At 46.3% G+C, this 23,313-nt stretch overlaps 1 protein-coding gene across 1 annotated transcript in view; it reads right to left on the reverse strand.

Annotated features, from left to right (window-relative positions):
• LOC138566888 (trafficking protein particle complex subunit 6b-like) overlaps positions 1–23,313 on the reverse strand; it is a 279,670-nt gene that overhangs the window by 69,702 nt on the left and 186,655 nt on the right. Inside the window, exon 5 of the mRNA XM_069644613.1 lies at positions 19,167–19,260. Within this exon, the coding sequence (XP_069500714.1) occupies positions 19,167–19,260 (94 nt within the window). The remainder of the gene's footprint in view (positions 1–19,166; positions 19,261–23,313) is intronic.

The following is a 23,313-nucleotide window of genomic DNA, read 5'->3' on the forward strand; positions in this document are numbered from 1 at the left end:
AGGCAGCCATTCCATGTTGATGTGTTCGTGTGATTACATCAACATTGCGGCTCGGCTTTTCACCTCGTACAGGTCGTGAGATTTTGCTAACCACTCCGTTTGTTTCGGGAGGTGACTGCTTTTACAGTGGAGAGTAATGCAAGTAAGTTCCTCTGTATGTCTGGTAGCAGTAAGTGGACGTCAGTTTGTTTTTTTAATACTAAACAGAAGCAACAGTGGCAATAGCTCACTGTGTATATTGTCTACATCTTTGATCCAGGCTAACACCCTGTTGAGGGGTGAAATGAAAGATCTGATACTCAGGTAAGGGAAGTGAACTTCTTTAATAAGTTCCAGTGACAAGTTATGTACATCAGGTAAGTCCAAGTGCAAGTAAGTAGGAAAGTACACAGGAGACATCCATCGGCATACTCGCTCAAAAACCCGCTTCATAATATGGCTGAAATCGTGCTGGGTCTGTTATTTTATCTCTTATGGGTGGGCCCACATGCAACTAAGGGGAGACGGTCAAGAGGGGACACCTTTCAATAATCTAGATTTCTTCCAAAGATGCCAGAGCACTGGGTGTGAACATATTTTGCTTGGTAAGCTTCCTTAGGGGACCCATAGCCACTCGTCCAGGGTGAAGGGTGCAGGGTGCCAACAGGTGATTCTCCATGGTGGACCATTGCTTCTCTAAGTTTTCCTTTAGGTGATCTACCAGATCTATAGTATTCGTAAACGTCTGGGAATCCAGCTCCACCTTTTTCTCTGGGTAAAATCAGAATATCGGAAGCAATTTGAGGCCTCTTTCCTGCCCATAAAAAGGTGAGGAGAGTTATTTTTAGTTCATAGTGAAAAGCTGCTGGTAATGTCAGTGGTAGTGCCTGGAATAAAAATAGCAGCTGCGGCAGGATATACATTTGTATAGCTTTGAGGTGTGCTACCCAGGATAGCATAATCTTAGTCCACCTCTGTAGGTCTTTCTTTGTACTATCCCATAGCGGCGGGTAGTTTGCTCCATAGATAGGGGCGGGTAGTTAGCTCCATACAGATAGTCGAATTTTGATGTAGTGTGTATGCCGAGCTATTCAATACTACCAGCTTGGACCTGTATACCATCGATCGACAGTCTCTCGATCATAGGGGTGAGGTGTTTGCCAGGGGCAACGCTACCGTCTTTGTTATGTTAATTCTGAACACAGACAACTTCCCATAGTCTGAAATAGTCGTAAGGAGTGCTGCGATAGATGTATCTGGGTGTGCTATATAAGCCTGTATGTCATCAGTGTATAGGGCCAGCTTATATACCTCCTCTCCCAGCTTCAGATCCTGTATCTGTCCTATAGAGCATATGGATACGGCTAGGGGTTCCAGCGTTGGTATGAAAATGAATGGGGACAGTGGGCAGCCATGACGAGTTGCACAAGTCAGTGGAATTTTGGTGAGGCCCCTCCATTGACCACGACCTTCGCTCTGGTGTTTTGGTAGACTGCCATGGCACCCGAGAGCCATCAGTCCCGCTTTTCTTAGTGCGAGGTCCATGACTTGCCATTCGATCCCATCGAAGGTCGCCTCTGCGTCAATCGTTACTAAGACGGGTCTTCTGACTTATCAGTTATCCCTGCGAAAAGGTCTTATGGATGTTGTCCGCTTCCTGCCTATTTCTAATAAAACACACTTGGTCGATGTGTATGAGCTTTGGGAGCACTGGGTTCAGTCTTTCAGCCAGGACAATGGCATATATCTTGGCGTCAATATTTATCTATGATATGGGTCTATAGGATCCACAATTCAGTTTGTACCTTCCTTCCTTCCTCGGGAAGAACCATGATCCGTGCTTGTGTAAACGAGTTTGGGACCCTCCCCCAGTCTACTATGCTGTTGAAAAGCTTGACTAAGAAAGGGACCAATAGCTGGCTGTGTCTTTTATAAAAAGCTGCCGTATATTCATCTTATCCCTGCACCGCCCTGCTTTCAATTTGGATATGGCCTTGAGGATTTTCCTTGTCGTTTATGGGAGACTCAAGTATTGTTTTGTCCTCTTGGTTTGGTGTGGGGAGGGCAGGATTTTTCCAGGTAATCTTGTGTTCCTTTCTGGACACCTGTTAATTCCGCTGTATACAGATGGGCATAGTATTCGCCAAAGCGCAGTGCAATGTCCTTGGGTTATTGTGAATTATGACCCTCTCGTCCCTTATTTTATAAACTAATCCGTCTGCTCTCTGTCCCCTAAGGCAAGCTACTTGTATAGTGTAGGCTTCATCTCCATTTTCATAATATCTTTTTTTGACATAGCGTAGTTGTGCAATTGCGTTCCCTGTCCAGATTTCCCAAAGTTCCTTTCTTAAGTCTCTAATCTCAGCTAATCGCTCCCCCGAGCCATCCTCCATTCCGTGCCCCCCCCCCTTCTTCTTAATTATTTTTTTTAGCTTAGTTTGAGGTGGCATTCTCTCCCTTTGTTTTTGCTGTGCCCTCGGATATCAAGAGGCCAAGGATGGTGGCTTTGGCTGCTTCCCAGACTATATGAAGCAGAGTGTCACCTTTTCGTGTAGAGACTAAGCGGTTTGCTTACGCTTGTAAGCTTGTAATGCGTGCGCCCACTCGAACAGTTGATTTCACGGCACGTCTTCACTGATAAGTCCTTATTACCTTGTTTCAATTCTAATAACTCACTATCAACACTCTGAATTAAAGTACGTCTGTCAAACATCTTTTTAAACTCGGCTTTAAACAACTCCCAACTCTCCAATTCTCTGACTCCACCTCCAACCAAAGGAACTGACCAGGCAGCCGCCTCACCAGTCAAATATGAAATTAAAAAGGCCACTTTTGCTCTCTCATTGGGAAAAGACACTGGTCTACACATAAAATGCAATTCACATTGCATAAGAAATGACTTAAACTTTTGTTGATCCCCGGCGAATCTCTCTGGTGGAGCCAATGGAGAAGTAACCACATTTATTGCTGGAACTCCCCCTTCACGCCTTTCTTCTCCTCTAATTCTTCCTATAGTTACTCTCTCCACTTCTGGGTATAACACTGGTGGTTCCCTTTCTGGATCCCAACTTGACACTCCTGGTTTATCTGCCTCTACTCCTCCTTTATTCACCAAAACATTCAATTCCTTTAATCTATCACTCAACTCTGTGGTCTCTTTCCTTGACTTAGACATTTCTTCTTTCAAATCAAAAAGCATCCTAGCTAATGAGCCTAACGACACCTCTACATCAGGCTCCATATCTGCTCAGGCAGGTTATTTAACGTGGGCCTTTCATTGTATCAGGTCCCAGTGAGGATTTCCTGCAGGAGCAGATGAGTAGCCCGCCCAGTCCTTCAAACTAGTATAACCAACAATCAAGTTTACAATTATTGGATTGACCAGCATGGGGGAAAGGGGGAAATTGGAGAAAATAATAAATGGTCAGGATCACACTGGAGCCCTCATTGCTTAACACCATGGAACTCTGGACACCTGTAAAGATATAAAAACAAATTGCTCTGAGTTAACTTCACTAACCTTTTCTTAAGGAAATATATATATATATATAACTTCCCAAAACCCCTTAATTACCTGACAGTCTCTGTTTCTTTACTGAGAGACTTTGGGAAAGTATCTTCTTTTAAACTTTACTCTTTTCTCTAAGAATAACATTAACTTAAAACACATTTTTGTGTAAAATCGATTCCTTAGTATTGAGTTTACTTGCAGATGCTTAATTCAAATCTGTGCACATTGAATTCTTCCTTTGTTTACTGATGATGTTAATAATACTACATTCAGTTGAAAATATTTATATACTGTAGATTCACTCAATCTGAAAGTTCATGCCTTTACTAGAAACACCTCAGTAAACGATGACTGATTTAAGGACTGCTTACTGAAAAATCCGTCGTTTCCTCTGCTGCGATGTCGCACTTCATGCAATCGTTATTCACAGTTAATTAAACAAACACAGAGTGAGCGCGGCTCGCAGGAGCTGGATTATGCGCACACAGATTAATATTCTTTTCGTGTAGAGACTAAGCGGTTTGCTTACGCTTGTAAGCTTATAATGCGTGCGCCCACTCGAACAGTTGATTTCACGGCACGTCTTCACTTTCAAACGAGTTTAATTTAACGGAAGAAACTATTACGCGACGACAGCCTTCACTTCCCGAGCATGTCGCATTACGCTTTTATGTGCATTCCTCTAACTTCCAACTCGCGACGCAGGCACGCAAACTCGAACATAGTTATATTCAATGATGTGCTTTCAAAGACGCGCGGAGGCATTGCAATGCTTAAAAATTTCACGCGCGAGCCGGCAAAACGTTAAAAACACACTTTACTGTTTACAATCCAATGTTAAACTTAAATCTGTAACTTTATATGCAACTTCTTCTTTAAATTAAAAAGGTTTTTATCTTCTACTATTCTGTAAATACTGTCCTTTTCAAAACTATACAGTCTTTCTTTAAAGTTCTCAGGAACACTTATCTGAAATACTGTCTCAGGCAATTCTGAGACACTTCTTCAAGGATTCTTTTAGTAGTTTTCTTGAGTTTTCCTCTGGAGCTCAGTTTCTCTGTGACCACTCCCAAGCAGATCTTGAATGAAAGGCAGTTTAGAACCTTCCTCAAAGTTCCAAACTGCATCACAGTAGACTTTATCCAATCACTGCTGATCGGGAAGTTCTCCACCATCTTGAGCTGGCATAGAAGTTGTTGGCTGAATAATGATGATTAGATTAAGGAAATATCTTTTGTTCAGTTTAACCAACCAACCCATTATAGTCTAACCCTAAGCCATCTGTTGCATAGGGGACCAAACAGTACCTAATGTCTTCTGTTACCCTGGGACCTGACATCTCCATTTTCATAATATCTTTGTTTGACATAGCGCAGTTGTGCAATTGTGTTCCCTGTCCAGATTTCCCAAAGTTCCTTTCTTAAGTCTCTAATCTCAGCTAATCGCTCCCCCGAGCCATCCTCCATTCCGTGCCCCCCCCTTTCTTCTTAATCATTTGTTTTAGCTTAGTTTGAGGAAGCATTCTCTCCCTTTGTTTTTGCTGTGCCCTCGGATATCAAGAGGCCAAGGATGGTGGCTTTGGCTGCTTCCCAGACTATATGAAGCGGAGTGTCACCTGTGCCGTTGTGCTGGATGTATTCTCTAATTTCTCTTTGGCGGGTTTTCCTGAAAGTGGTGAATGGGGGTCCAAATCTCTAAAGTAAGTCTATCTGACCATCATACAACTTGGATTTCCACGTCGATCGTGTGTTCCTGGGCAGCAATTAGCAGTATAAAATATATTCTAGAGAAGAACAAGTTACTTTCTTACCTGGTAACGTTCTTTCGATGGGATGTTCCGACGATGTATTGCACATCTATGACAGGTAATCACCACAGCTTTGCTGCTTTGGAAAGTTTTCGGCGTCTGCGTCGATGACGTTGATACGCTGTCCTCAAGGGCCTCCGTCGAGCCGACGTCACCGGATGTTCTAAGTAGGACTCACAACGCCCGTAGTCTCAGTTGTAGTTTTTTCCCAGAACGTGTGGCACCAATCTTCTGCCAGTATGACCACAGAAAGCCTTGCGGAAACGTAATCTGCACTCGCATTAGAAATTCTGTAGCGGGGCAGGTTGGGATGGAACGATGTGGAATACGTCCCATCCCATCGAAAGAACGTTACCAGGTAAGAAAGTAACTTGTACTTCGAAGGGATTGGTTCCTCCGACGTATTCCACATCTATGACAGACTCCCAAAGTAGTACCAACGTATGGAGGAGGGAAAAGAATTTAGAATTTTAGAACGCCCAATTAAATTGCAGAATAGAGGACCGCCTTGCCAAAGGCCAAGTCCTACCCATGGATAGAATCCAGGGAGTAATGTTTTACAAAAGTATGGACAGAGGCCCATGTGGCTGCTTCACAAATGTTACGAATGGGAACACTCCTCTGCAGAGCAGTAGAGGCAGCCACACCTCTAGTAGAATGGGCCCTACCAGAGGGTCCTTACCCGCCAAGCGGTAACATTCAGAAATTGGCAAGATAATCCATCTAGACAAAGTCTGCTTAGTAACAGCTTGTCCCAAACGCCTTCCAGTGTATCCCACAAAGAGTTGATCGTTTACTCTGACCCGGGACATGCGCGAGATGTAGAAACTTAAAACTCTCCTAGGATCCAACCTATGGAGCCCCTCCTCTTCCTTACCAGGATGTGAAGGAGGATAGAACGCCGGAAGAATGACCTTCTGGCTTAAATTAAATTCCGACACAACTTTTGGAAGAAAAGAATGATGAACCCTAAGGACAACCCTGTCCTTATGGAACACCGGGAAGGGTGGCTTAATGGAAAGTGCCTGCAACTCACTCACTCTGAGAGCGGAAGTGACCTAAACTAAAAATACAGTTTTTAACGTCAACAGTCTCAAAGGACAAGAATGTAAAGGCTCAAACGGAGCTCCCATCAGGAATTTTAGAACTAGGTTCAAATCCCAACGGGGCACCTGGAAAGGTGACGGTGGGAACACATTAGTGAGCCCTTCCAGAAACTGAGAAATCAAAGGAATCTTAAAATAAGAACACTCCTCAGACGAGCACTTAAATGTGGACAGCGCCGCCAGGTAACCTTTAATGGTACCTATTTGCAGGCCCTTGTGGGCTAACGAAAGCAAAAAAGACAGAACCATAGGAATGGCACATGAAAAAGGATCCACACTCTTAACCTTGCATCAGTCGCAGAACTTTCTCCAACGGCAACGGAACAGGGACTTTGTTGCAGGCCTTCTGGCCGAAAGCAACCCCTCCATCACGTCTTCAGGGAGGTCCCAATCCTTATACCTCAACCTTTCAGAAGCCAAGCATGAAGGTTGAGGGACTTGACCTCTAGCTGGAGAACCTGACCCCCCCTCTCCTGTGAGAGCTGATCGTCCCGATAGGGAAGATGGCGTGGAGGGCAGATGGACATGTCGAGAAGGTCCGGGTACCACGTTCTCCGGGCCCATGCCGGAGCAATGAGCATCATTCGGGAACCAAACCTCCGTAACCTCTGCAGCACTTGCGGAATGATGGGGACTGGAGGAAACGCGCACAGCAGTGGGAAGGACCACTCCACTATGAACGTGTCCCCTAAAGCTCCTCTTGGAGGAAATTCCTGTGAGCAGAATCTTTTGCACTTCCGGTTGACACTCGTGGCAAAGTGATCCACTTGAGGGGTCCCCAAAAGGGCGAAGATCTTCAGGAGAATCTCCTGAGCTAGCTCCCACTCGTGAGAGACCGTGCTCTGCCTGCTCAGAGCATCCGCTGCCTTGTTTTCGTCTCCGGCCAGATGAACTGCAGAGATCGAAATTTCCTGCTGGATGGCCCAGAACCAGAGCTGTATCGCCTCTCAGCACAGAGGAAGTGACCCTGCCCCCCCCTTTTTGTTGAGGTAGTGCATGGCCACTGTGTTGTCCGTCAGAATCTGGACATTCTTCCCTTGCACAGTCAGCAGAAAAGCCTTCAGAGCTAGTCAGATGGCCCTCAGCTCCAACAGATTGATATGGAGTCTGGACTCCGACGGAGACCAACGACCGCCGACTGTCAACTCGTTGGGATGAGCTCCCCATCCCGTGAGGGTTGCGTCAGTCACGATCGTCACCTCCGGCCAGGGTAGCCAAAATGGAGCCCCCTTCATCAGATTGCCTTCGAACGCCCACCACAGAAGATCCTGGGTGACCGAGGGCGGCACCTGAATGGGATCCGACATCCTGCCGGAGGACTGTGACCACTGCATCTTGAGAGCCCACTGCAGAGATCTCATCCGCAGCCTGGCCTCTGGCACCAGGAGAATGCAGGATGCCATGATGCCTAGCAACCTCAAGAACTCGAACGCCGGGAGACTCTGGGCATGTTGAAACTTGTGCACCATCTGCAGAATGTGATGAGCCCTCATCTGGGGAGGGAAACACTGCCCCAGGGATGTGTCGAGCACTGCTCCGATGTACTGGAGCCACTGGGTTGGCGTCAAGTGGGACTTCTGTAAGTTGAAGGAGAAGCCCAGCCTGTGAAGGGAGTGGCAGATGACTGACAGATGATCCAGGACTTGCTCGGGAGAGCGTGCCCTGACCAACCAATTGTCCAGGTAGGGGTAGACGTGAATCCCCCTTTCCTGAGATACGCTGCCACCACCACCATGAGCTTGGTGAAAACCCTCGGGTGGAGGTCAATCCGAACGACAGGACCCGAAACTGAAAGTGCGAGTCGCCAACCGCGAACCTAAGGTACTTCTTGTGCTTGGGATGAATCAGCACACGAAAGTAAGCGTCCTTGAGGTTGAGAAACACCAACCAGTCCTGAAGTTGAAGGACCTGGAGGACGAGAGAGAGTAACCATCTTGAACTTGTCCTTCCTTAGGAGCTTGTTCAAACCACGCAAGTCCTTGATGGGTCTCACTCCCCAGCCTTTCTCCAGCAGGGATTTGATTTCCTGCACAAGGAGCGGATCCGGACTCTTCAAAGAGACATTCCCTGGTGGATTGTCGCAAAGCCTTTGCCGGAAAGGAAGACAGAAGCCGTAGGCTATGATCTCCAGAACCCACACATCTGAAGAAATGGCACGCCATTCTACAAGATGCTGCGCCAGCCTTCCCCCAACTGGCGAACCATGGGACATGGCCTTATGACTGAGCTGAAGCAGCTGCGGCAGTGCCTGAGGGCAAAGAGGCAACTGCCCGAGCGGCCTTGGCACCTCGAGTACCTTGTTTACCACCTCTGGTACTCCTACGTTGGCCCCTTTGACTTGCAGCTCCCCTTGATCTACCAAAGGTAGAGTAGTATCGGAAGGAACCTCCCCTCCATTGCTGTCCCCTAGGACAAAAAGGCAGAGGTTGGCGAATTGCAGCGCTCAATGACTTCGCTGCAGCTTTGGAGGTCTGCAACCTCTCAAGGCTCTCATCAGCCTTGCTGCCAAAAAGATGGTCACCATCAAAGGGCATGTCGAGAAGCCAGGCTTGTACATCCAGAGCAAATCCCCACTTCCGCAACCACGCAAATCTGCATATCACGGTGCTCGCCGCCATGGACCGGCTGACACAGTCTGCCATGTCAAGACCTGACTGAACGGATTCACACATGGCATCCTTGACATCCTGTACAAGGGCAAGAAAGCCATCCTGTTCCTCTCCTTCGGGAATATGTTCAGCCGCCAATGAAACAATTCCACAGAGTGTGAGTGAAACGTGCTAAGGCACACACGGAGTTGGCTGCTTTCAAAGCCATACCCCCTGAAGAAAAGACTTTCTTCGCCCAACTGTCAAAACGTTTGTCGTCCCTATCAGGAAGGATGGTAGGGTACAACGCCTGTTTTGCTGGGGCCGTAGCCGCCTGCTGTAACGCTCACCTGGTATCCACGGGGACATCACTCGGCCTGTTCTGGCCTCTTACGACCTAGAACCCTTCCCTGGAGTCTACTCGACTGGAGACTGGGCCTTGTTTTCTTGGAAAGTGTGCTCTCCATCCTGCTTTCAGCGCAGGGGGGCGTTGATTGATGCGGGCTCGTTGCTGCCTAGTTACTTCACTGGCAAGAGTCCGACAGGTAAGTATAATGAGTCTTTTGAACAGTTCTCTAACTTCGTTCCTTTCCTTCCTTAGATGATGGCCGGCGTCCGGGGATGGCGACGTGCTGCTGAGATGAGTAGCGCTGAAGTTGAGTGAGAGCGCGATGCAACCCTTTCATATTTGCATTGAACCGAGTTCTTTTTCTGTGTCTTTTAGGTGCCGCAACGTTTTCAGCGTGGATGCTGGTTATGAAGAAGAAATGCGGTGAGTAAGCGCGGTATGCGGCGCCTCTAGATGTTTCCACGCTAACCTGGAGTGTCTTTTCCCTCTTGCAGATGGATGAGAAGTTCCGGAGACAGAGTTCCCCCCAGAGCGGCTGGGATTCAGGTAAGCGTTTGAAGCTTGTACAGTCTTTAAAAATAAGCAAAGATTTGCTGAATGCTTACTAATGCCCTTTTCTGTTCTTTTCCTTAGGAAGCGGCGTGCCGGGATGGGAATGACACCGCCGATGAAGAAGCGATGAATGATGGGCAGAAGCGCCGCAAGGTAAGGCTGTTCCTAACGGTGTTCTTGCAGAAGCTGAGCGCAGAAGAAAGATGCAGGCCTACTGGAGACCGATCCGAACACGGCGAGTGTCACGCTGCAGGTGCAGAAAACACAAAGCATGTTTCTCAGCCTAGGCGTGGCTTAAATAGTCTCTGGGTATCCCAGGTGTCTCTGGGCTGAACCACACCCAAAAGACTAGACTGCACATGCAGTTCTGGGAACCGAAATATGTGGTGGTATCCATCTTGTCCCCATCAAAGTACTACAAGTCCAATCCCCAATGTTATCCTATGGGAGTGAGTGAGTCTGGTGCCACAAGCGCCAAGTCTGACTCCAAGTGGGTCTTTGGAGGGATGGAGAGGGCCATGTAGGTCATCGTGGCTTGGCTGCAGCCTGACATCCTGGAGGGCTGGGAACATGAGGGGCAGGAATCATGACACTGCACCACCAAACTCTCCGGAGTAGGGTGCATGGACAAGTAGCCAGGGTCGCCACTGGCTGGGCGGTACTTTTTCGGCAACGACTTACCCACTGCCGGGAGACTCTCTGGAGCAGTCCAAGCCACTGCCACCCCTTTGCAAGGCCATATGGAATGGCAGTACCAGGTCAGTTGGTGGACCTTGGTCCAAGATATCTGTCAGGTCATCCTGCAGAAAATCTACGGGTGGCACAGACCACCCCAAGTACTCCGTCACCCTTGACATCAGCCGCCTGTACGAAGAGTCAGCAGGCGTACCAGGCTCAGGCCTGTCAAACCAACCTCCGGGGAGGTATCAAAACCACTGGCGTTGTGCAAAGACTAACGCAGGTCTTCAATCTGGCTATGACCAGACAATATTTTGTCAGGAACCTCATCCGGAACCAAACCTTCCTCAGACCCTTCCTCCACCTCAGAAATATAATCCAGAGAATGGAATAAATCCCTGGAGGAGGGCACAGAAAAAGGCTCAAAGACAGGTCTCACCGACTTCTTCAGGGCCTTCCTCAGTGTTTCCTCCGATAAAGCATCCTCAAAAGGCGTCGACAGAATCGGTGTGGACGTCGAGCGTGGCGTCGATGGCTTCGACACACACCTCGAGGGCAGAGCCCCAAGCGTGTCCTTCGACGGCCTCGGTGCCGATGGCGATGACTTCCTCAGAGGCGGAGCCTCGAGAGAGTCCCTCGACGGACATGGCGCTGATGCGTCGACGTCTTCTTCGAAGACCTCACAGGCTCCGACGGTCTTGAGGGCGTCGAGGACCGGGACCTGGAACGGGCATAACTAGAGCGGTCCACCTTGTCCAATCTGGACCTCAAAGGCGCCCGATGATCGTGCCAACCACCCTAGCCCGAAGGCGTGTGAGCAGTGGTCCTAGCACATTCCCTGCCAGCTTCTTTCGAAGGCACGGACGGAACGGAGCCCTGCGACTGGAAAAATCACCATCATCTCCGTACGAAATGCATCCCATTCTGCAGGAGAAGAGTGCTTGTTGGGACAAGCAGCCCGCCGACGGACGGAGTCCTCAGACAAGGAAGGAGACCAGTGACGGCACTTCCGCGAGTGCCTCGAAGAGGCAGAGGAATGGCAGGAACCACTCCAGGACCGAGACCCCCTGGATTTACGCCGAAAACGCGGAGAGTCGCCTCTCGAATCGTCGGTCGAAAGCCCAGCGGATTTCGACTTCTGGGGCTTGGAAACCCTACCATCAGAAAGCTTCTTCCGCTCCCGCAAGGCCTTCGATGTTAACAACTGGTAATCGTCACAATCATCCGTGGCGTGGTCCTCACAGAGGCACCAGAGGCAGGGTCCGTAAGCGACATCTTGGAACCGCAGTCCCGACACTTCTTGAAACCCAGCCACGGGGTAGAAGACGGCGAAGACATGATATCTTCACAAACGAACACGGCTGAACAACCAATAGAATATAACTCAGAAGAACCGAGGCACGCCGAGATCTCAGAAGCAAACACATTCGTGGAAAAAACGGAACTTAGGCTACTGGCGTTGTGCATCCTACTTATAACATCCAGTGACGTTGGCTCGACGGAGGCCGTCGAGGACAGCGTATCGATGCCGAAAATTTTCCAAAGCAGCACAGCTGTGGTGATTACCTGTTATAGATGTGGAATACGTCAGAGGAACCAATCCCTTTGAATGTTTCGGGCGACGGGGAGTGAAAAGTGAGTTTCCAGATGTGTTGTTGTCCATGTGTCTATTATGAAGTGTTCTCACAAAAGAGTCTTCAAAGCATCGCCATCCTGGGTGGCTAGAGGAACAGGGATGACCAATCTTGCAATGGGTCTATGATGTGGTTTAAGTCAACACCGCAAATTAAACTGCCCGTTTTCCATGCACCGAGGATTGCCAATGATTCAGTACTAAACAAGATTTGTTGCTAATTGGGCACATACAGTGAACAGAGCGTGACTGCCTTGCGGCCTATATTGCCAATTATTGCAGCAATCATTGCTCTTCTTACTTGCGTAATTTCGAGGCCAAGAGTTTTCTTGACCAAAATTCCCACTTCTGCTTTTTTCAATGGGCCCGAGGACCATAACGCTAGCACTAATTCCATCCCTCGCAACCTGCATTCCCCCAGTCTTAAATTTAGTTTCCTGCAGGAAAAGTTTTACTAGGCCAGATTGCTTAAATTCACACCGACCATCGAGCATTGCTGATGCAAGTTCAATTCCTTCACGTTTAAGGACCAAACCTTAACATCATCATGATGAATTTTCAAGTTCGACCCCACTCTTTACGACCACGACCCAACCGCGTTCCAATTCCCTGCTTGCACCCCAATTTTCATCTCTTTAATAAAGGTAACTTGCTCCATTTTATCAGCCCCATGTGGTGATATAGAGCCAGCATTGAAATGGTAATTAATTTCCACCTGAACCCCCATTTCCCCAGAACTCGTCCAACCATCATTTCGGAATGGGATTGCAACTCTGCCAAGAAGATTCCCAAATATGTAAGGTCCATCCAAATGAGGCCCCTTATCCATTGCCAACCAACAAGAAGATAACTAAATGTATAAAACAATCTCTATTATAAATATACAAGACAGCCTCAGTGTCCCACCGGCAAACTCTTGCAGGACCGAGCATCCAGAGCAAGCTTAAATCGCTCTCTCGGCCTTAATAGGACAAATCGAGCGGCGGTCTGATGCCCAAGGTGTAAAAAAGGAGCATAATCCGATTCAAGGGGTGTTGAATCTACAAAATGTTCTTGTGCCAGCGGGTTGACTTCTTCTAGAGGCAGGGATTTTGTCCTCCATTCTTAGTGCACGAAGTGTTGTGTATGCCCTCTACTTCCGAACTACGATTCTCTGCTTCAGGACCCCTTCTACTTGTTCCTGCGTGGGGACTCTGAATTCCTCTCCTCAATGCTCCAAGGACAGTACGGTACTTTGAGAGCAGAGCCTAACCTGTTAATCTTTAGGAAAAACCTGAAGACTCACCTCTTCAAATAATGTGCCACCACTAGTTCCCACCTATCGTTCTGCCCAACTCTAATTTGTCTCTCTGCGCCCTGATGCCTGCGGGCTACCGACGCATTACAAACAAACAAATAAATAAATAAAAAAGTGCCAACGGGAATAACCACCGATATCGCATGTCTCTTTCTTGTAAACATAGCATCAGTGGACGGCACTCCCTCCTCTTGTTCAGCGTTGTCACCGAGATGTCTTACTATATTCAGAACTCTGAGCCCTCGAAGGTTAATTCCCCCTTCTTTCTTGTCTTTTGAAGTAGGTCCGTCTTCTGTTTAAAGTAGTGGCATTTTACAAGGACTGACTGTGGACTGTTAGGTACCCCCCCCGCCTCCTCGATGGGTATCACGTAATATTATCCCCACCAATAACATTGCAAAATATATATTCGTGGGGAAATGGCATAAGCGATATTATTAGTGGGGTTAATATTAGGGTGTAATGGGAGCGGGGGTTAGGGTGTGTCCCCCGCTCCCATTAAAAAAATATGGGATTTGTAGGGGTGAACCTTCCATGGGGTAATATCGCCGCAAATAAACTGTGCCATTCTTGTATGGCGACATTTTTGAAGCAATATTAGCACATGGAAACCCTCAATGAATCCTATCAAATGATATCCCCGGGCGTGGGGTGGGGGTTGGAGGGTGGGAAACGAAAAGCCCACTTATGAGTGATTTCACTCTCTGTTCGAGGGAAAGATTGGATTCACCCTGTGGCTTTTAGACCCATGATTCGAATGTTGGACCATCGCTCTCAGTCTCAAGGTCATTTATCTTCAACGGGAGGTCTCTCTCCTTTTGCTCTACCTCTTGCATGCACCCTTCTGTTTTCATCTTGACCAGGTCAGCCAACAGCTGGTTGTTTTCTATTACTTACAGCCTTTCTTCAACCTTATCCACCCTCCCTTTCAGTTCTGAGATTGCCACCGACAGGCCACACTATGGATCTAATCTCTTCCAGGAGCAGACGTATGTCTGCCCTTGTTGATCCATCTTTATCGTCACTTGCGGCAGAGAGCGTGTCCTCCATTTGACTCACTTTGGTTGTGCCTGGGTCTCTACGAAAGCTATTCAGATGTGTGGATGTGCTGGGGTCTAGCATATGGCATTTGTAGGCTCTTGCAAGGTTCCTCTAATAGCTCTTTATTCTGCTGGGTGGGTGTGCACACTGCGTTAGGGGGTCTTCCCTAACCAGTTGTCATAAGTGATGTGAGAGCCTGTAGCCTAGTGTCGAGTTGACCGTCGCAGGGAGGATTGAGGTGGGGGCACTTGGTAAGGGTCAGTGTGGCAAATAGTGTTTAGGAAGCTAGTCAAGGGAGACGGCGGTTAAGTGTTCCATTCTGTCTGCAACCCCTGGTGGTCTCGTCTGACAGTATTTTAAAGCTTTCTCGAGGTCTGACAAGTTTTAGTTAAGCGTGATTGGAGTGCCTGCTGTTGATGCCATTGTAAGGGCACATGGGCTTAGTTTACATGAGTCAGTAATAGATGTGGTAGATGTTAGGAAAGCTTTCTCTTGGAGCAACTTTTCCTCCATATTCTATGGAACCCCAAACCTTTTGCTTTTGATTTTACACCTTGTCTTGACTTTTTACAATTGACACATTCAGGTTCACACAACTGGCCTTTTACTCATTTCTTTTGGGGAAACTGGCCAGTCCTTCAGACTGCCAGTATTGGGTAACTGTTTCCCTTTTTCGTTTTACATGTTATCTTGGTTTGGGCAACTTTTCCATATGGCACAATATACTCCAATGCAGCGAAATGGGGATACTTTTGTATCACCCTACACTACACATGATTTATTGGTAACTTCTAAATGTGCTTAAAGACAGGTGGTGGTAGCAGCTACATTCTGACCATGTTTACTGTATTTTTAGTTAGCCTTCTGGCGTTTGGCTACTACCTGTGTCTAGTGTTCTAACTTGGCCGTGTCACAAGGGTTTTCGCTTGTTCTTTGGCCATTTTGTTCTATGGCCCGCTTCCTGCCTTCTCAGGTCAGGAATTTCCTATTATGGTCATGCATTTGCCCAGGAAAGCAGTGCTTCTGCGCTCTAATAAAGGCCATGCGTCTTGCAAGCCAATTGGGACGGCCTGGTCCCAATTCACAAATTGCTTTCTGTATGCCTGGAGTGTATGTATGATTTACGCCCACAGTGGTCCCCGATTGGACCACTGCTCAGGTGTGTGTGGGGCAGATCATCTATTGGTTGGGCTCAGTATTGGTGCTCACCGGAGGGGTCCGGCATCCATTTGTACAGATCTGAAGAGGAGCCAAGTATTCTGTGTAGCTGTGCAGATGAAGGAAGACCTGTGGACTGATCCTTAAGAGGCCTGGTGACCAAATCTTTCTGCGGTTCCGGTGGAGCTGTGTCTGGCTACTCATCTCAAAAGATCCTTGGTGCACCGACCCTCTGAAAAGATGGAAACAACAAGCCCCGACGTCTTCTCGTGGTCCTGTAAATTGGAGTCTTTGGAAGTGTTCCTGGGTCATCCAGTGGACTGACAAACTCCAGTTTGAGCTACTGTGGTACAAACATCAACGTTCTTCGCTTTGACTCAGAACTTCAGGGGTCTTCAGTTTGTCCTGCACATAGCCTTCCCGTGGCATTTCGGCAACACAGCATCAACGGGTCCCAAGATAGAAGACTTTCCTTAACTGTGACACCTGCTGTTGCCGTTAAGTCAGTGACTGTTGCTGGAACCGGCCTTCCCCCCAATCCGGTAGAGTGCCTAGAAAAGGCCTGCATTGTTGTCTGCTGCACTGCTGCATTTCTCTGCTGGAAAGGGTTGCCCATTGCTCCTGGGCATCTTCGCCTCAAGCCCACGGTGGGAAAACCTACCTCCAGCGACCTTCCAAGTCTAAGAAGTAATCAGAGTATGGGTGGTGAGTAGTAACAATACTTACCGGTGCCCCATCGCCACCCTTTAAAAGGTTGTGAAGAACTTTGATTTAGTTTACAACTCTTGGCTTTGGCAACACTTCAAAAGCCCTACAAAATATAGTAAAGCATTTTACTCACCAGTAAACTCCTTGAACAATCTTCTGAACCACTCAACCACTCTTCAGATCCTCAGGAACATTTCTCTAACTGCTCCCGCCCCACAACTCCCAAAACTATTGAGAACTTTCTGAACATTTGGGCACGGGTTGGACTTTACAAGTTGGGGTTCATAATCCTGTGGACTGTTGGTGCAATTGTTAATTACTTACTTTCCCTTTTAAGTATTTGGTGGCTGGGAGTTACTGTCTACTTTGCATTGAGCAACAATGACTGCATATATGTTGTATATATTATTTAGTAGTGTGCGATAATATCACTGGTCTGATTTATTTCACATAGTGTGTGTTTGGCTAACAATAAATATAGTAGTGTTAAACCTACTGTCTAAATGTAATCCTTGATTGCTCAGTGTGTGAACTTATTGAGGACCCCTGACCCCACTCACCTCTCCTGAGACTTAGCCTTGACCACTCACTATGCTACCTTGATTGGTTTGGCTACAGCTCCCAGTTTCCCCTGTTCACTATTAGTGGGGTGGGCTTCTAAACTTTGTCGACCAGGCCAGAGTTTAGATATCCATCTTAACAGTATACCATAAAACTATGTTAAATCTAGTGAACGATCTGCTAAAGCGCCTTCAGACAGAAGAAAATGTGTAGTTTGCTGGTTTCAAGTAAGTCATTAAACAAAGAGCAAAGTTTGGGAGCTACTTAAGTAATGATCTATTGCTTAGAGGTACTGGGACTATGTTGATGCATGTAGTATTTCGTAATCAAACAGCTTACTAACACAACGTCCTTACGTTTGAGATGTAGAACTCATGCCTGAAAAAGTCACTACTCATGGTAAACTGAATTTGCCTTTAATACAAATGCACAAGTAGTACTAGAACAAAGATAAACTAAACAAAAAATGGGGATCTTTGACACTACATGGATTGTGGGGGGAGGAAATGGAAATTACATTGCAATTAACTACCAATATCTGTAACATAGTTGGATAGTTGTTATATCAAGTGCAAGTGTTATATCAAGTGCAAGGAGAAACGATATCCTACGACCTGATTTGGGAATGGATTACAGTTTGGTAAGAAACAAGAAGGGATGTGAATGGAAGATGGCCTTAAAGACTATGGGTCTCATTACAAGTTTGATGGTAACTCAGCAGTAAATATGCCAAATTACCACCAAACTCGATTACCATTACTGTCACTTGGTCCCACAGATTACAAATTGTGGTAGGGCAGTGTTAATCCCCATTTTCAGAGTCCATCGGACTCCATGGGGATTGCACCGATTTTTGGTGGTAATGTGGAATATTTACCTCCAGCAATTTTGCTGGCGGTAAATCCTCCATCTTACCATCAGACTGGAACAGTGGTGTGGTAATGCAGTGATAACGGAATTACTGATGCATTACCGCTGTTCCTACCTGCACAACTATAACTGTAATGAGGCCCTATGTTGGGCCATTTTGAATATAAAGTGATGCCTTTTAGTCAGTGAACTTCGCCAGCTGTATTCGGTGAATGAATGCTCTGCAAAAAACTGGTTGAATAGGGCAACCTCACCTCACTACCGAAACGACATCTCCCACATAATACAATCCAAATACTATATTTGTGGCGGTAACATCCTTTGTGCCAATGTAATTTTTTTGTTGTTGCATTATTTCGTTTTTCAAAGATACTTTTCTCAAGCCTGTTGTGTTCTAATCCTTTTTGAACAAATGTTAAGTGGTTAGGGTCAAGGGTCTCGCCAGGAAGTCGCAGCATTTGGGCCACTGTGCCAGGCAGACAGACAAGCTGTGCAATCATTCAAGTGGCAAGGCTAATGGGGAGAGGTGCTGGGCTGTCACGGCTAAGATCTCCTCTACATGCTTTGATAAAGGCATCACCTATTGTGACACTTCCATGTCTACTCAGGGATTGTGTTCTTCTGGATTCAGTGTGCTTTACCTCTGCTAGCCAGCACAGTGCACTTGGTACATGTGCTATAGGAGTGACCCTTTGGCACACTTTTGCACGCACAGAGTATACTGTGCAGCTATAAACCATGCACCTTTCTGTATTGTTTTAAGCAAATGTTTTAACAGTCATTTTATAAGCTCACAGAGTGGCAAAGCTCGTCCCTAATTAATGAGCAGCGATGCAATACGGAAGGTGGTCACAGGGACACTGTAGACTGCAGAGATGCAAACATCTTTTGCCTACAGTGAATGAGAGATGGCATATGTATTAACATATACAATACTAGAATTGAAAATATGAAGTACGCAATAGTTATAATGAGCCTGACAAAATTATTGTAAAAAACAGTTTTGGTTGCCAGAGTGCCATCACAGCATCTTCTCATCTCGGGATAGTGGGCTTGCGGCACATGGGCTAGAGGCATCACCTTTCACAGCCAATAAGGGTTTGAAGGCAATTCAAGTCATGTTGTGCTATGCATACAAAGTATACGCTCCATTTAATATTTGTACGCTTTATTTTTATGACAAATTGTACATTTTGGGGTGGTTGCTTTCATCCTGGAAGTAGATAACCTGACATTAGAAAAAAATAATCACTTCTGATTTGCAATACTTAAAGCGCCATTCCTTAGTTATGTGAACTACGTTTGTTGTACAGCCCAACAGTACTTACATGCTGGCATAACTGGTACTTCTGCTGTCACAGTGCTGTTGATACCAAGGTTAGATAAGGCTCCTTTGACAAGTCCACAGGTGTATGCTAAAAACTAAAACGAGGTCTGCGTTAGAAACTAGCCAAGCCATTATTGTATTAATCGATGTTCTACACAAACTTGATGAACGGAATGCGCACAGAATACATATGGTTGTGTTGGTGGACTTACTTGTGTAAATTTTTTTTTTTAAGGTAAGAAACCTTATTCGTCGTTATACTCTCTGGGCCACCCCTAAAGCGTTACTGTTGTAAACTATTTTAGTAAATCTCCATACATACAAAGAATACGACCAGACACGGAGGCAATACAAAGGAGAGTTGTAAAACGTCTAATGTAAACAATATTTCAAAAAAGCAAAAGGACACCACCCTAACTTCAAACAAACACTAATTTTGAGATCTGCTTTGTAGAGGTGTGTGCTTTGTTTTGTAGTATATCTTTAGTAAGTGAGCAACATTTTAAAAATAATTTGGACAACTGTGAAAAAGCAGTTAAAAAGCAAGTTATTCAAGGTGCTTGCTACTCTTAGTCTTTAATCGCTCATACACAGACACCTGGCAGTGAATGCATGCACCCCACCTGTTTAACATTACACCACCGTTTTATTCAGACACACAGGTTGTACCACAGCATATGCAGCTACGGAATGTCTAGGACGATATCGTGAAAGAGGGGTTGCTACGAGTATGAATACCACAATTAGCTTGAAGGTATTTTTCTCCTTACTCATGCTGCTCCATTCTTCAAAACTGGTTCAGAATCTGATTTTATAGACCAAAAGGTTTGGTCACGGACAAATGCATATACCCAGACTAGCGGTTCAAGCATAAAGAGTATGACATCCCGGCCAAATGCAGCATCCTTTCTAGTTAATGAATTAAAGCAACAGTGCTTATAAAAAAGGAATGCTAACATACGTAGCTACTATACTGATGTCTGCAATAGGTGCATGTCTCTGAAAAGGAACAGATGCTGCTTTAGCTGTGGTGGGTTGGGCAGTAAGTCACAGAGGAACCTGAACACCTCCAATTCTGTTGGATTCATAAAACCAGGGAACTCTGCTTCTAAGAAAGCACATACAGCTACCATTGCCAGATGAACAATGTCTACGATGTGTAACAAAAAGATACCCAGGACTTTGGATAGATCTGGTCTTTTCCAAGCAGAATTTAAGAGCTCTGGTAACATCCAGATTATGAAACGTTGCAGGGAGTGTTACTAGTGCGGAACGCTGCAGCCTGTCCATTGTCTCCATTGAGAAGGAGGAGTATCTGCACAAAAACCCCTGCCAAACGCGTAGTGGAGAGTGGCAGAGAGTGTTACCAGTGTTTCCTGGGTCTCTGGGGTTCCCAGCTCAGCGATATGGAGCAGGAGCCGGATAATGGACCTAATACAGGAGCCCCCCTGAGGACAAGATGGCAAACGCAATGGCAGACTTTATCGCATACTCGGAAGCAACAAAGGAATCAAGAATATCAAGGTACGTGTGACACTCTGAGAACCAGTCATTGTATCTCTACAACAAACTAGGAAGTGGGTATACCCTTGATGGAGGTGCAGGTGCATTTTAATGGGGAAGACACCACAGATTCCACGGGTCATAATAAACATAGAGGGAGGAGTCCGGCCACGCAAATTGCCACAAGACTATAACTCACTGGACTTGAAACTGGTCGGGAGAGCTATTGCCTAGATATTCGTGACGTGACAGCCGGGGGGGGGGGGAAATAATGTATAATCGGCTCCCTCGTCCTCAATGGAGGGAAGATGATTCTTTGCGGCTAATTCCCCCCTGTGGCATTCGAACAGTAATCCTGGGAAGGAAGGCTCGATTCCCCAGGAAAGTACGAGGGTGATCTACAGGAATCGCTCGGAGGTGTCAGACGCCGATATGTTAGTGGGCCTGTCCGGGGTGACAAACACCACTGATTATGGGGAGGGAGCAACTATACTGAACTTGCCGGATGAGCAGATCTGCAAACTATACATCTATGTTGAAGGGTGTTCGGCCCCAAACATACTAAGACCAGAAAATTCTATGGAACGCCACATGGGACTTGTCTGGATCTACCTACGAGTACAGACCAGAATCAACCCAGCAACTGAGCTCTGCTTTCCAGAGTAGGATGTACACTGAGGATAGGGAAAAGCTGCCGTCTACAAACGTTTTGGCTTCTGCCACTAAAGTGGAATTCTCTAAGAGAGTAGAATCTGTTATGATTCATGCCACTCCAGTGTTCCCACATACAGCATTAGAGACACCAGAGGTAGAAGAACGCCTTCATGCAAGCCTAGCGGCCCAGCTCTCAGGGGATATTGCAGGACCTATCACTACATAGAGGGGACTGAAAACTAATGTCCTGCTGAATGCTGGAAACCTGAGTGAAGAAAGTAGGAAGTTGCCACAGAACCCTCAGATTAATACAGCAAAGAAAAGAAGGATGAATAATACTGCCCTGCCCCAAATGGACTCTGGGGATGATATCGATGAAGCCTGTGGAAGGGACACAGTAAATAAACGACTAACAAGTAGACCCTCTGTGGTTCACGCCGGGAAGACAACGAGCATTAGGAATAATGCATCATCTTGTCTAATTTGTCCACTGATGCAAGCTCATCAGAACAGGAGGATGAAGACCTCCAGTATCGTCCAGAAAGGGCGCTCCACTCACTAAGAGCCAGCATATCTACGGCTCTGAAGCCAGCTAAGTCAGTGAATACTGAAGCCTTTATTATGTCTGCACTTAACATCTCCTTAGCTCCTTTCTTGAAATTCTATGAAAACATTAATGACAATTTTAAGGACCAATTGATAATAACAGCTCTGATGCATTAATATATATCGAGGCTTTTATCGTCACTGTTAAGGGTAGATGGGAGCGAGAGGCAAAAATAACTATTAGAAACAATATTTTAGGTCTTCTTAAAGAGGTAAGAGATGTGAAAAAGGCTCTGATGGATTTAGTAAAAACAACCTCCAAGCGGAATACCCAAAATGAAGATGGGATGTCCAAATATGAGGTCAATGGGACCACCACTCCCAAAAGAAGGGATGTGTATATGGCTGATTTGCAAAGGTTGAACCTTGAAATAACTATCAACAACTTTTTAAAAACACCTGTGGGGGCGGTCCCGGTTGTGGAGGCAGATCATTGGGAGGCATGAACAACCAACCCAAAGCATCCCACAAGGTCGATTGCCTGGTCAAAGCTCTACATCACAAGGGATGGCTACCATTGACTCAAGATGCAATGAATGATCGCAGTTTCATTGAGGTGGATGCTGGGGGCCTTCTCCTCGAACCATCTGCAGGGGATCCCAGCCTTGACCCTCCTGTGGAGCAAGCGACCAAGAACATAGCTCAGGGTCCTGGCTTTAGAGGACCCTCCAAGAAGGACCAAAATTACATAATATTCAACTTCAAAAAGATCACGATCCAGAGGGGAAGATAAAACAAAACCGATAAAACAAAACAAAAAAATATGAAATTAACCAAGAAAGCAAAATCATACGACTCAAGAACCTTCCAATGAAAACGTATTTTACCTTACAGAGCCACCTGTGAAACAAATAAAAAAAATCAAAGGTAAATTGAAATGAAGAAAATGTAACATACCATCCACATGAACAAGAAGACTGACGACTCACAGTTTTGATCAAACCCTTCAGATTCTCTCTGTCTATGATGATGACGAGTCAGGCGAGATTGAAGAGGGGGATCAAGGCGCGACAATGGATGCCTCCTCCTCACTGGTACAGAAGAAAAAGATCAGGCCGGTAGTCATATGCAATCAGATGCCAACTACTACAGGGCCCAACTGTTCTCCCATCTGGGCCATTTAAGACCTTAGCCGAAAAAAGGCCATTATCTGATAAGATAATTCAAGATGCTAAAAAGCAAAAAATGGGGCTAAAAACTACGAGGCATAAAATTGGGCAGAGGGAGCCCAACAAACATCTTCATGCTACCAATCTACCAGAACCCTACATGGCAGAGAGTTGAGAGAAGTAAATCAGGCCTTTGACTACCATCCAGCTCTGAAGAGAAAAAAAGTGACACCACGTCCAACATCTGCAAAATCCTTGATACTAGAACGTATCCTT

The sequence above is a fragment of the Ambystoma mexicanum genome, chromosome 2p (genome assembly GCF_040938575.1).
Source record: "Ambystoma mexicanum isolate Mex_15411 chromosome 2p, UKY_AmexF1_1, whole genome shotgun sequence".
Lineage (NCBI taxonomy): Eukaryota > Metazoa > Chordata > Amphibia > Caudata > Ambystomatidae > Ambystoma > Ambystoma mexicanum.